Source organism: Pempheris klunzingeri, chromosome 7 (genome assembly GCF_042242105.1).
Source record: "Pempheris klunzingeri isolate RE-2024b chromosome 7, fPemKlu1.hap1, whole genome shotgun sequence".
Lineage (NCBI taxonomy): Eukaryota > Metazoa > Chordata > Actinopteri > Acropomatiformes > Pempheridae > Pempheris > Pempheris klunzingeri.
In genome coordinates, this window is record NC_092018.1 from 2,502,840 (window position 1) to 2,515,748 (window position 12,909).

The following is a 12,909-nucleotide window of genomic DNA, read 5'->3' on the forward strand; positions in this document are numbered from 1 at the left end:
TGCTTCTCAGAACATAAACAAACAGGTAAATACAGTGAATTATGTTGTAAATACTGTTTTTTATTTTTATTTTAGATGAAATAAAATGACAAATCAGTTAATAAATGAAAATAAAACCAGCGACACAACAAAAAAAAAGGGATTTAATCATCTTAATAACCAAAACGGATGTTAAAAAGTGGTCGATAAACAAAAAATTCTATAATTATATTATAAACAAGAATAACAAACAAAATGAACAGCAAACATACAAATAACTCACAATGAACAACATAGATATTTAATTTAATTTATTAAATATTTAATCAATAAACCTAAATATTTTATTCATATATATATATAGATTTATTTATATATAAATATATATATTTATATTTATATATATATATTTGTGTCAGTTCTGCTAATATCTGATCAATACTTTATTTTTAAACATTGATTTAAAATTGTCTCAAACTTTCTATCACAGTGATATTTGACATTAATCCTCACTTATTCTTCCTCAAACATAAACTTTCCTCTAAAATAGTGTCGACTTTTCTCTCCTTTGGAAAAACTTTTGGATATTTTCAGCTAATAACTGTAAATCTTTTTTACTCTGATGATTTGAACCGTTTTCAGTCCAGATTTGGTTTGATTATAATTCTCACGTCTCTTTTCTGTGGGTTGAAGGTTGGGTTAGTGTTTGTTTTAAATGTTTGGCTCAGAGGTAGAAAGATCATGGGTTCGATTCCCAGCTCCTCTCCATCGACACTAAAAAAGCTCCTGTGAACGATCAGTTTCCTCCTGATGTGTGAATGTGGTGTTAAAGCGCTTCGATTGATCAGAAAGACTTTAACGCTCCACACAGAATGTTTTATATGGCAGAATTTAACAATAATGTGTCGTGAATATGGACGTCAGAGGTGTTTGTTTGCGTCGGTCTGAGAAAAGGTGAACAAACTGCAATGCATCCTGGTCCTGAGTGCTGAGATAAGATGACAAACTGCCATCAGTGAGGGCGGCATGTGCCCGCGTTGCGTAATCCAACACCTTCTGGCTTCTCCCTCACCGCTAAAAATACCAGCAGGATCTGGACCTCCATCTGATACCGGCCGAGCTGCCGGCACTCGCCTGCTTCTGCCTCCCAAGAAACAAACACAAAACATCCTCGATCTCATCTCGCGGAGAGGCGTCGTCCCGTCTCGGCGTCCTCCAGAACGAGACAGAACAACTCTGCCGACTTCGCTGGTCCGTGACGCTCAGACTGAGAGTTTTCTGTCTGCCTCCAGAGGAAGGAAGGATCGTGTTGTTTCATGTCTGAGGTCTGACACCACAGATGTTTGTGTGTGGATATAAAGTAATGATTTAAAACACTAAAGTCACACAATAACACAAACAGACTCCTGTGGTCTGTGAGGTTAAATTACTGTTTTTGTGAATGGAGTCTGGTGTGTGTGCAGAGAGCAATATAATGGCTGTTTCTTCCAGGTCTCTCTCTGTAGGGATCCTTTCCATAATGCTGTCAGACACAGGCTCAGCTTGTTATTTTAAGCGGGGGCAGACCTATAAGATCTTTTTAGGTTAACCACAAACAGCCGCCATATCCGTCTCTTCAAACCCACCAGACTCCATTGAAAAAAACACTAATTTTAAATCACCGAACACAGGACTTCATGTGAGTTTGGTGTTTTAAAAGACAAACACAACACACTGCAACTGATAGATCAGCAACACCTGTGTTCTGTTGGGTAAAATTCCTGTTTTTGTCAATGGAGTTTGGTGGGTTTAAACTGTTTAAAAGTCAAAATGACTTGCAGGTACAAAAGGTGTTGGAACTGGTCCAGTAGATCAAATCCTGATCAAAGTAGAGATCAAACACACCAGACTCCACTGATAAAAACAGTAATTTTATTTCACAGAGCTCTGGAGTTGCTGGCTCGAACGGTACGTTTGTGTCACAAGTGTGTTCTGGGAGGTAGAATTGCTGTTTTTTTCAATGGAGTCTGGTTCACTTTCTACTGAGCCAAACTAGCCACCTATTTACAGTCTTTATGCTAAGCTAAGCTAACAGGATGCTAGTGGGAGAACTTTTCCTTTAAGTTAGGTTTAAGTTTTCATCACCCACTGCGTGAAGAAGTGAACTTTAAGATTGATTTATCAAAGTATTGTTCCCATGTCAATAATGTATGACGACATAAGGGAAAAAATACTGTATGGGGGAAATATTCTGAGGAAAAAACTTTGATATACTCCTTAGGTTGAAGTTGTAAATGTTCAAGACAAAAAACTCCCATAAAGCACCTCTGTAGAAGTAAAAGTTTATTTAATAGACATAAATAAATATTCCAGTCATAAACCAACAGGGAAAAAACATCAACATTGGACTGATGGAGTGTCTGCGGTGTGATGATTTTGGCAAGAACAATGAACTGGATGTAACACAGACAATAAGTGGTACAGTGGACAGTTTAGATACCTTTAAAGGTATTTCTGCTATTTTCAAACCTGGGCCATACAGGTACTAAAAGTGTTGGAACTGGTCCAGTAGATCACCTCAGCCAGCAGCCACCAAACGGGCTGCAATGGCTGCAACGTGATCACAGTAGGTCCACTAAAAGTGCTTGTTTGATCCACTGACAGGCTCAGAGTGTTATTCTAAGTGTGTGACAGCATCATGGAAAGGATCCCTACAGAGAGAGACCTGGAAGATCCTTTTGGTTTAACCACAAACAGCACACACACCAGACTACATTCACTAAAACAGGGATTTTAGAGAACAGGACACAGGAGCAGCTGGTCTGCTGCTGCCTCAATTGATTAGTTTGTTTGTGTTATTGTGTGACTTTGGTGTTTTAAAGACTTAGTGGTTAGATCCAACACAATATTTGTGTTACACACAATAACACAAACAAATTTACCAATCCAGGCAGCAGTAGACCAGCAACTTCTGTGCTCTGTGAGGTAAAATCACTGTTTTTGTGAATGTAGTCTGGTGTGTGTGCAGAGAGCGATATAACGGCTGTTTGTGGTTAAACCAAAAGGATCTTCCAGGTCTCTCTCTGTAGGGATCCTTTCCATGATGCTGTCACACACTTAGAATAACACTCTGAGCCTGTCAGTGGATCAAACAAGCTCTTTTAGTGGACCTACTGTGATGTTTTTTTATTGCCCCAAAGGTTTTTACGCTGCTGACTGAGTCGATCGACTAGACACCAAAATATGTAAAGAAAAAATAGGCTCAGGTTTAAAAACACTGGAGTTAACCTTTAAGTCCGTTAACGGGACGCCAAATAAGCTTCCTGCAGAGTGACAACATCCTCCCTACACATCTTATCCTCATTAAGTGCTGCAGCTTTTCATGTAAACAGCTGCTTTTAAGTGTCTTGTTTTGGGTCGTCGTTTGATTCTCGCAGCGTTTATTCAGTCATTTCTTTCACTCTCCTTTTGTTCGCTCAGATGTAATTAGCTCCGCAGCAGCCGAGTGTGTCGCCTGTTGACGAGGAGCTTAGCAACGCACAACTTCTTTCACGCCTCCTTCATTTTTTTTATTTCAATTTCCTAGTTCTGCACGGCTGTTACAAATCAGAAATGCATTTCCGATTTCACACAGTAAAGACAGGGATCCTGGTTTAAGTTGCCGACGTTTGATACGGATGTTCAGAAACGACAAAACTATGGAGTGAGAGCAAAACAAAGTGAGCTGTTGTGATTTGGTAGAAGGAGGAAAGACAAACTCATTTGCTCTCAGTTAGAAGAGTAGTGGTATTTTTAAACCTGGGTCCAATGTTTACATATTTTGGTGTCTTAATTGACTGGTAGCTGTAAAAAGCGTTGGAACTGGTCCTCAGCTGGGAGTGAAAAAACAGGCTGCAACGTGATCCTTTGGGACAACTGCACCTGATCACAGTAGGTCCACTAAAAGAGCTTGTTTGATCCACTGACAGGCTCAGAGTGTTATTCTAAGTGTGTGACACACCAGACTACATTCACAAAAACACTAATTTTACTTGACAGAGAACTGGAGTTTCTGATCTACTGCTGCCATCAGTTAGTTTGTTTGTGTTATTGTGTGACTTTAGTGTTTTAAAAGGTCCGTTTGGATACAAACTCACATGTAAAAACACCAAAACAAAGTCACAACGACTGGACGAGCAAATCCTGCGTTCTGCGATGTAAAATTACTGTTTTAATGAAGGAACATTCAGGATATTTGCGGCAGAAATCACATCAGGAAAAACTCATAATGTAATTTTGAATATTCAAAACACATTGTGACCAGTAAAAATGCAATTTCAGAATTATGACCACAAATTATGTAATTGCAGATATCTACAAATGTATTTTAATAGTGAAAATGCACTTCTAGATTTAAAAAAAAATACTAGTTTGCGTGCAGATAAACTGTTTTTGTCATTAATGAACTTCCGTACAGTCAGACTGTAATTAGAACTTCTGAAACTAAAGAGTTCAAATTATTTTAAACCCTCACAAACAGCATTTAGACCTTAAACTCCATCTTGAATTAGACTCTGTACTCTTAACCTTCACTGAAACTTTTGACCTTTGTGATCTTTGGCCCAGTTTATCTTCTGCAGACATAACAAATAAAACTGTTTTACATTCCAACAGAGACATTCATCAAAACTTCACAATCTGTCAAAGCGTCGGCTCGTCTGCAGCTCTGAAGCTTCGTCTGTCTGTTTGCGTCACATGATCAGATTACGTTTGCATTCCTGTCGGGGTTTTTTTATGGTTTGAACGTCGTTCCTGAGTTGAATATTGCTTTAGACTCTTGTGCTTCCTGGTCAGGCTGCAGCGAGGGACAAAAAAAAATAAAAATAAAGCTCCAAAAACATCCTAACATGTTGTTTAATCTGCCAAAGTCAAGGTGACGCGCTAAAAGTGGAAATATCACACAAGTTTCACAATTTATTAAAGTCTCAGTTGTTTAATTTTAAAATTTAAAAGTGGTTTTATACCGACGGTTTATTTTTTACAGAAGCTAAAACATGAAGTTTTTCTGTCCTCATCCTTAAAATAAATAAATAAATAGAAAATAAATCTCTACAGAAGCGGCTGCGTCATTTGAACCGAGACAAAAAAATCAAGACTTTTAGCGTTAAATCACTGCTCTCACATTAGTAATGATGGTGCATTCACTTGGTGTCGGAATAATAGGACAAAGTAGTTCCCTAATGGGAAAAAATGACCTGAACTCAGGAAGATTTTGGCCGATGACTTGTAAAATTAGTTAGAAAAGATATTAAAGACACCAAAGTCTTGTTTAAACTTAACTAAAATAAAATATTTTTCTTTGTAGCGTTGCGTTGTTTTAATATATTACGACTTGGGGAAACGACTTGGGTACCTGAATGCAGCACAACACTCTTACGCCGTCCTCCAAAGCATGATGGGAGCTGTAGTTCACGAGTGCCAACAAATTAAGTTAAAAGCTGAAACTGACAAATTTGTTAGCTTACATGTTTCAGCTGGACCACATGTGAGAATTAGCTTCACTGCCAACGTTCGATGAGCGAATTTAAGACTCCAGAATGTAAATATGTACATAAAATGATTTTACCCTCCAGTTTTTACAGAGATAAACGCCCCTTTAGTCTCTCCGGGTGTATTAAACCATCATGGCTGATGTTCCTTCAGCCAAACACAGACATTCATGAACAGCTTCTCAATAAATTCTCTATAATATTTACTACATTGCAATATATACTGATATTGCGATATAAAATTACATACGCCATGATAGAGGCTTTTAATGTGAAAAACAATAATTAACATATTTGTTTCTTGCACCTTTTTCTTTAATCATCTCATCAGTGGTTCCCAAACCGTGTTTTTAAATGAAGAAACGTAGAAATACGTGATCAATATGTGCGCCAATCATCACGTGACCCCCGAAGATGTGTCCTGCGACCCCTTGTGGGGGCCGCCGGCCTCGGGTTGGGAACCAACCGACTCAAAATACAAACTCACATGTTCGTATAAATCATGAAAACGTGTCGGATTGTTTAGTCGGTGCTTTGAACCGGAAAATCACTACAGTGTGTAATCATATTTAAATAGGGATTAAATACCGTCAATACAGAGTTATTGTAAAAGGTATTGAACTCTTAATATTTATAGATATCGGTCACTACAGTATTTACATTCAGAGATATATTATAAATAAGTTTACCTGTTGGTGGCTTTTACATATTCAAACATATTAACATGTTTATATATATTTAAAACTCACATACATCCATATGTACAGGTAGTAAATATCCTATTTACATACAGTCGGGCACATTGCCGTGAACGTGCCGGTGCTGATGGTCCGTTTGAAGAAAACCGCTGAGCGTCCCGACGGCAGGAGAAGTATTGCTTATTGATTTTCTGCAGCGAAGAGCCACGTCTGCGGCTTCTTCTTCACGTGGACTTGACAGCTCGTCGCCTCCCCCCTCCCCCCCCCCGGGGTGCTCTCGCCTCCATATTGCTTTCAACATTGCTGCGTGGACGGAGGCACCAGCGGGCGGTGATAGAGAGGCGCTGACGGAGTTTAATAAGGGCGAGGGATCAAACGGGGGGTCGGGGCCGCTGGCTGGGCCGGGCTCGGCGCTCCGACGGGGTCAGAAAAGGTCCTGAGGGCCCAGGTGGATGATGATAGGTGTGGCGATGGTCTGCGGCTGGTAATAGGCACTGTCGATGTACAGGCCGCCTGCAGACAGGAGACACGAGCAGCCGGGGTTAACAGGAGCACAAATAACAACCATCATCATTATCATCATCATCATCATCATCATCATTATCGTCTGCTTCCTCACCTCCGAGGGAACAGGCGTTAAAGTCGTAGCGTCTTAAAGGTCGAGGAAATAAGCAGGTTCAGTCACATTTATTGGTCTTTATGAAGAACTACACAGTGTTTCTATCGTCTCGAGCACAGAGTAGTTATAACAAACAGTGTGTGTGTGTGTGTGTGTGAGGTTTGGATTTTTGTGGGGTTGTATGATCGACAGCAGATAGGAAACACACTGGCTGTACTGAATAGTCAAAGCCACCAGACTCCATTGATAAAAATAGTAATTTTACGCCGGCTGCATTCAGTTTTTATGCACCACATATTTGGAGCAAACTCCCAGAAATCTGCAGGTCTGCTGCAAGGCTTTTCTGTTTGCTGCTGCCTTTCATTAACTCAAATCTCTTATTCTATTTCATCTGAATGTCCTTTCATCGTGTGTTTCTTTTGCACTTGAACTGCCTTGTTGCTGAAATGTGCCGTACGAATAAACTTGCTTTACCTCACAGAACACAGAGGAGCTGCCGGTCAAGTTGCTGCGACTCTAACATGTTGGCTTGGATCCAAACTAACCGGTCGAGGCAGCGGTAGAACACAAACTCCTGTTCTGTGAGGTAAAATGACTGTTTTTGTCAATGGAGTCTGGTGGCTGTTAGAAACGGTGAACGACGAGGTAAAGCAGTGAAAATATTCTAAATACATCATGCCTGCTGCTCCAAACTGGGGGCGAGTCGACCGTCATCTACTGCAGGTAAAACACTGACTATGCAGAAACAGCCCATAGAACCACACTTTAAAAAACACAAACTGTCCCTTTAACTGAAGGGATGATTTTACAGCGTCTTACAGCGACAATAAGGGCAGGTTGAGGAATTCATTGTCATTTTTTGAAGCAATGAGTCTTTGATTTCAGACTTCTCATTTTCTAATCAACTGAAATAACTTTTTTTTTTTTTAACTGTAGCTGATCAGCCAATCAGATAACTTTGGCTCCGTGTCTTTAAAAAGGATGTGTGTGATTACTGTAGATGCTCCTTCTGGTGGACGACTGTGGGACCTTAATTCTGAAAAAACCTGTCGTCAATGTTTGGATTGTGCCGTGAATCACACACGATGTTTGGCAATTTTAAAGATAATTAAAAGTCAAGTATCAAACTTTAAAATTATGCAATTAGAAAGACGACACACCCAAACATGGCGTCCAGCTAGCCAGCGATGCTAAAGCTACGTGTGTGTGTTCCCGGCTGATAAAACACATCAGGTTAGATCTCACACACTCAGAGTGAAGCCAAGATGGCCGACAGACAGCCAGAAACACCAAGAAGCACCATCTGTTCAAACCTTCTAAGAAGAAAAACATGGGGACATCAAGTAACATCTAAGGAGTCATGCAGTTGCTAAATTTTCCAAGTATTGATTTTATATTTTTGAGGAAATTATGATTAATCACACGTCCACTTAAGAGTACATCATGCATCAGTGGCTATATTTCAACTACTGGACATGTAAAAATATCTTTATAAAATTTGGTTGAAAAAAATCTTGTTTTTCATGCCGATAGATGAAGAAGAAGAAAAACACTTAGTAAAAAAATCCTGACTGAGGTAAAGATCATAATTCATGCATGAAAGGGTTAAACTTGACTTGGAAAAATTATCTTTTAAATGATCAATTTAGAAGGAATCAAAAAATTATTTGTACTGACGTGAAATTAATTTATAAAATAAGGTCAGACGTCGCTTTTCTCTACAAGAGCAACAAAACATGTTCTTTTATTTTGTATGTTAATTATTATAACTTTGCTTCTATCAACAAGTGAGAACTCCTGAACCACGAAACAGGAAGTGACATCATTTCACTGTTTGGTTTAGTTAGTTGAATAAACTATTATATTTAAACCTGCTTGTGTTTCTTATTTCTCTTTAGTGACGCTGTTGCAGTCTCAGATCTCATCAGCGATTAACTTGGTGAATACGCAGTTATGATCATTTTTATTGATAGAAGTAATCAGCTTTACTCTGAAGATAATTTCCAAGTAGAAAATAAAACTAAAGAAAGAGTAAAAATGACTAAACAAACAAAAAGTAAATCAGAGCATAAATGTAAAATGTGTCTGAATGAAGATAAAACTTTTACTCAGCTGCTGCCAAAAATATTCATTTATTTAAACAGAATAAACAAACAGGTCAAAATAAAACGTCTCTGAAAAGAAAGTATTTCAACACAACACAAAAATGGCTCAACAGCTCGAAACTGTAAACGGGGACAATCGATGTCCAAACAAAAGGAAAAAAAAGTTTCTCAGTGCGTTTGATTTTTGTAAACTTGTTTTTCTTTCTTTCTACACAGAAACCAGAACATCAATAGAAAACAGAGAGAAATTAAAATACAAAACAACGTGAACTTAAATGAAAAATCTTTTGACAAAGACGCTCTTCGGCTAACACTAATTAGTTCCCTACAGTGGCTGTTTCCTCACATTTCATATTTATTAAGCTCCTTTCATCAGATATTTAGTATTCAGTGTGTGTGTTTATTTAAGTTTCCTATAGTAACTGGTTTTAGTTTAGTCTGGTGGATATTGATTTAGTTCCCTACAGTGACCATCTGTTTAAACATACTAAACATCTACAGTGTGGATTTAGAGATTTCGTTAGTTCCCTACAGAAGATGTTTAGTTTATACAATGGATATTTTAATGCCCTATGTTGGCTTTTTTGTTGTCAGAGTGCAGTTTGTTATTTTAGTTCCCTATACTGTCTGTGAATTTAGGTTTCTATGGTGAATGTTGAGTTAGTTCCCTGCAGTGAGTGACTGTTTAAACCCACATTTTAGATGTTTGGTATTTGGTGTGTGGTTAATGAGTCCTTTAGTTCCCTAGTGTATTCAGTTCCCTAAAAAGTATGTTTAGTTCCCTACATAGACTATTTTGTTGTCATTGTGCAGTTGGTGTTATTTTAGTTCCCTATAATTACAGTTCCCCATGATTTAGTGAATTTAATTTTCTATGCCGAATGTTGAGTTAATGATCTTGGCTCCATATACTTTAGTTCCCTCGTTTCTTTTGTTCTTTGCAATGGATATTTTGGCTCTTTTTGTTGTCAGTGTGCAGTTGGTGTTTTTCAAATTCCCTACAGTGGCTGTTTATTTTGTTCCCTACAGTGTATGTTTAGTTCATACTGTAGGTAATTAGTAGCTGGTGTATAGTTAGTTTTTGTTTTAGTTCCCTAGTTTACTACATTGTCCAATAAATTAATTTTAGTTTCTAACAATAGATATTTTACTTCCCTACATTCTGTGTTTTATTGTCAGTGTATATACTTTTTTTTAAGTTCCCTATGGTGACATCCAATGGTTGATGTTGAATTAGTTCCGTACAGATAATGTTTAGCTTCTTACATTTTATTTTTTTTAGTTCCCTAATTCCTTAATCGTCTGTTTAGTAGTGTGTCTAACACACATACACACTATTAAACATCCACTGTAGGGAAACTGAAACTCCAACACAGGATGTTTGGTTCCTTAATTTGGATATTAATTTAGGGAACTAATCATCATGATGGGAACTAAAACCAGCTTAAGTAGGGGGAAGTATCTCTTTAGTTCCTAACAGATGACGCTTGTTTCTTCACTGTGGTTATTTATTTTCTTACATTGGGTATTTAGAGGTGTGTGTTAAAGACGGCATGTTGTAGCTGAACTTGTCTTTAGTTCCCTTGAGTGGCAAATTATTGTTTTTTTTTATCTCCATACTGTTGATTTAGTTTGCTCACATCTTTGTGTGGATGTTTAGTAAGTTCCTGCACTGAAAGTTATTTCCTTACAGGAGAATATTAACTAGTCTGTGCTGAATTAATTTTTAGTTCCCTTAAGTGGCTAATTTTCTTTTAGCTCCATTTAGCTTGTTTAGTTTTCTTCGTATGGTCGTTGTTTCCAGTGGTGTCTAATTAGTCTGCCTGCTGATGATCTTTATTTCTGTAAAAGAGACATTTAGTGGTGTTTGTTTAGTTTTTAGTTCCCTTGAGTGTCTAATTATCATCTCTTCTTCTTCTTCTCCACACTGTTTATTCTGTTTGCCTCCATCTTTGTACGGTTGTTGTTTCCTGAGCTGATCAATTTGTTTCGTGCGGTGAATGTGAATTCAGTGAATCTAATTTTCCTCCCTGCCGGGTGATTTTGAGCCAATCAATGGTTTAACAATCGATCGAAGAGCTGATCCGTCAAAACTAACACAGAGAGGAAACATGTTGCACAGCAGCGGATCTGATGCCCATTTGTGAAGCAAATAAATAAAAGTCGTGATAAAACAAACAAGATTTAGGGTGAGGGGGTGAGGGAGGGAGGGGGTGAGGGAGGGAGGGAGGGAGGGAGGGAGGGAGGGTCCTAATAGGGGTAGAGGTGGGTGACGGGGTAGGTTGTGGGGACTCTGATGACTGGGACAACTACTGAGGGCATTCTGGAGGGAAAACCTGAGGAAAAGCAAAAAGAAAAAGAGAACTCCAGTGTTGTAGGATGCAGCCACCAACAAATCAAACGGATGGATTATTGATCGGATGGATTATTGATCAGACAGTCTTACCGTAGGGAGGGAGGGCGCCTGCAGGGCTGTAGCCATAAGGAGCACCGAAGCCTGAGAGGAGACAAATGGAGGAGGTGCACAGAACATTAAAACTGTATAATGTTTCCTCTTGAATCAGGCGATCAATCATCCTCAGCTTTGATTACACGACGTCCTCGTTGGCAAGAAAGTTCTGCTTGTTTCTAACAGTAGTTCACAGACAGAAAGAAACTTTTAAGGGTGATTTTAAAATGAATAATCACATTATAAAGTTTTTTAATTAACTGTATTCTGATGCAAATTAAAGATTTATTGATTTTTAAGCAGTAAAATAACTAAATAATTGTAATAATAATAATTTAAAGGACCCCACAGTGTCAGAAAAAGGCTCTGCGCCGCCTGTTTATCATTCATAACGACGTCTGACTTAGTATAGTATCTTCATTATCTATTCTCGTCTATTGATTTATTAATAATCGTTCACTTGGTTAAGCAGTTGCCTGGGAAAGATAATACGGAACAGCGCTTCTTTAAATGACCTGAAAATAATCAGTCAGCTTCCACCTTTTAGGAGATCGAGCTCATCTGGCAGAGGGAGATAACGGAGATAACTTAGAATATATCAGGAAAACTACGAACCAGAAGACTCATGTTATTATTTCACTCCCATCAGAAGCAGTTTACTAGGAAATAATTAGTGGGAATGTAAAAGGTGTGAAGGCTCCTTTATCTACCGGAGTTTTCCTAACAGAGTGTTAAAGCTACACACAGAAAAAGAAGTAACAAACCCCACTGTTTGTCACTAATTTATCAATACTTCTTTGTGATTAATTAATATACAGGTGAGCTCCTGTGTTCCTTTTGCTTCCTGGTTTGATGTTATGGGCACTTTTGTTCTGTCTGTGCTGCTTTGCTTATATTTATACATATTTTTATTTATTTGTTTTGTACTAATGTTCCTCAAAGTAAAAACTCAAATGACAGCTTATAAAATATTAGAAAAATACGAGCATTGATAATTCCCAGAGATCCAGTTAATGCCTCGAAATTGAGGATCAATTGTTGCAGATTAATTTCCTGCTTTAGCTGCATCAAGAGCACCTTAAAGTCTTAAACACAAAAAGTTAAACTGTGTTTGTTTTATGTGTCTCTGTACAGAATCTGCCTCCTCACTGAAGAAGAAGTTACCTGAGAAGATGGCCGCCACTCTCCTGCCCGTACCAAGCTCTAATATTAGCAGCCAGTTAGCTTAGCATAAAGTCTGTCCGTCTACCAAAGGAGCTGTAACGAGCTCGTTAGTGAGAGCTTCACCTTTAGGCAGAAGCATGCTAAGCTAACAGGACGTAGCTTCACCCAACTAAAACTTAACCAACAACCCAAATCTCCTGTTTTCAGAGTGTAAACTTTAACTTTTCAGATGAATGAATCCAGTAAATTCTGGATCCTTGATTCCGTAATTAAAACTGGATGAAAACCTGAAACCTGTCGTCTGTTTTCTTTAATCTAATATATTTACATTGTACATAAGAGGTTACGTTTACTTTTGTCAAATAAAAGCTATATATTCTATAATTTT

At 38.2% G+C, this 12,909-nt stretch overlaps 1 protein-coding gene and 1 long non-coding RNA gene across 3 annotated transcripts in view; one reads left to right on the top strand and one right to left on the bottom strand.

The window, feature by feature from the left end:
- The first annotated feature begins 1,192 nt into the window (after positions 1–1,192).
- Positions 1,193–12,597, top strand: LOC139203842 (uncharacterized). Its single transcript, XR_011584411.1, has 3 exons — positions 1,193–1,304; positions 7,285–7,389; positions 12,492–12,597. It is a non-coding gene; the product is annotated as an uncharacterized lncRNA (long non-coding RNA).
- The window catches only part of LOC139203841 (spermatid perinuclear RNA-binding protein-like), an 84,898-nt gene continuing 78,489 nt past the window's right edge, over positions 6,501–12,909 (bottom strand). Inside the window, exons 17-18 of one of the 2 annotated variants that reach the window (XM_070833732.1) lie at positions 11,355–11,405; positions 6,501–6,697 (exon numbers count right to left, since the gene is read on the bottom strand). In XM_070833732.1, coding sequence (XP_070689833.1) covers positions 6,609–6,697; positions 11,355–11,405 — 140 coding nt within the window. In that variant the 3' untranslated portion in view covers positions 6,501–6,608. Of the gene's footprint in view, positions 6,698–10,648; positions 11,245–11,354; positions 11,406–12,909 lie in introns of those variants that run through there. The other variant, XM_070833733.1, reaches the window with a different exon arrangement.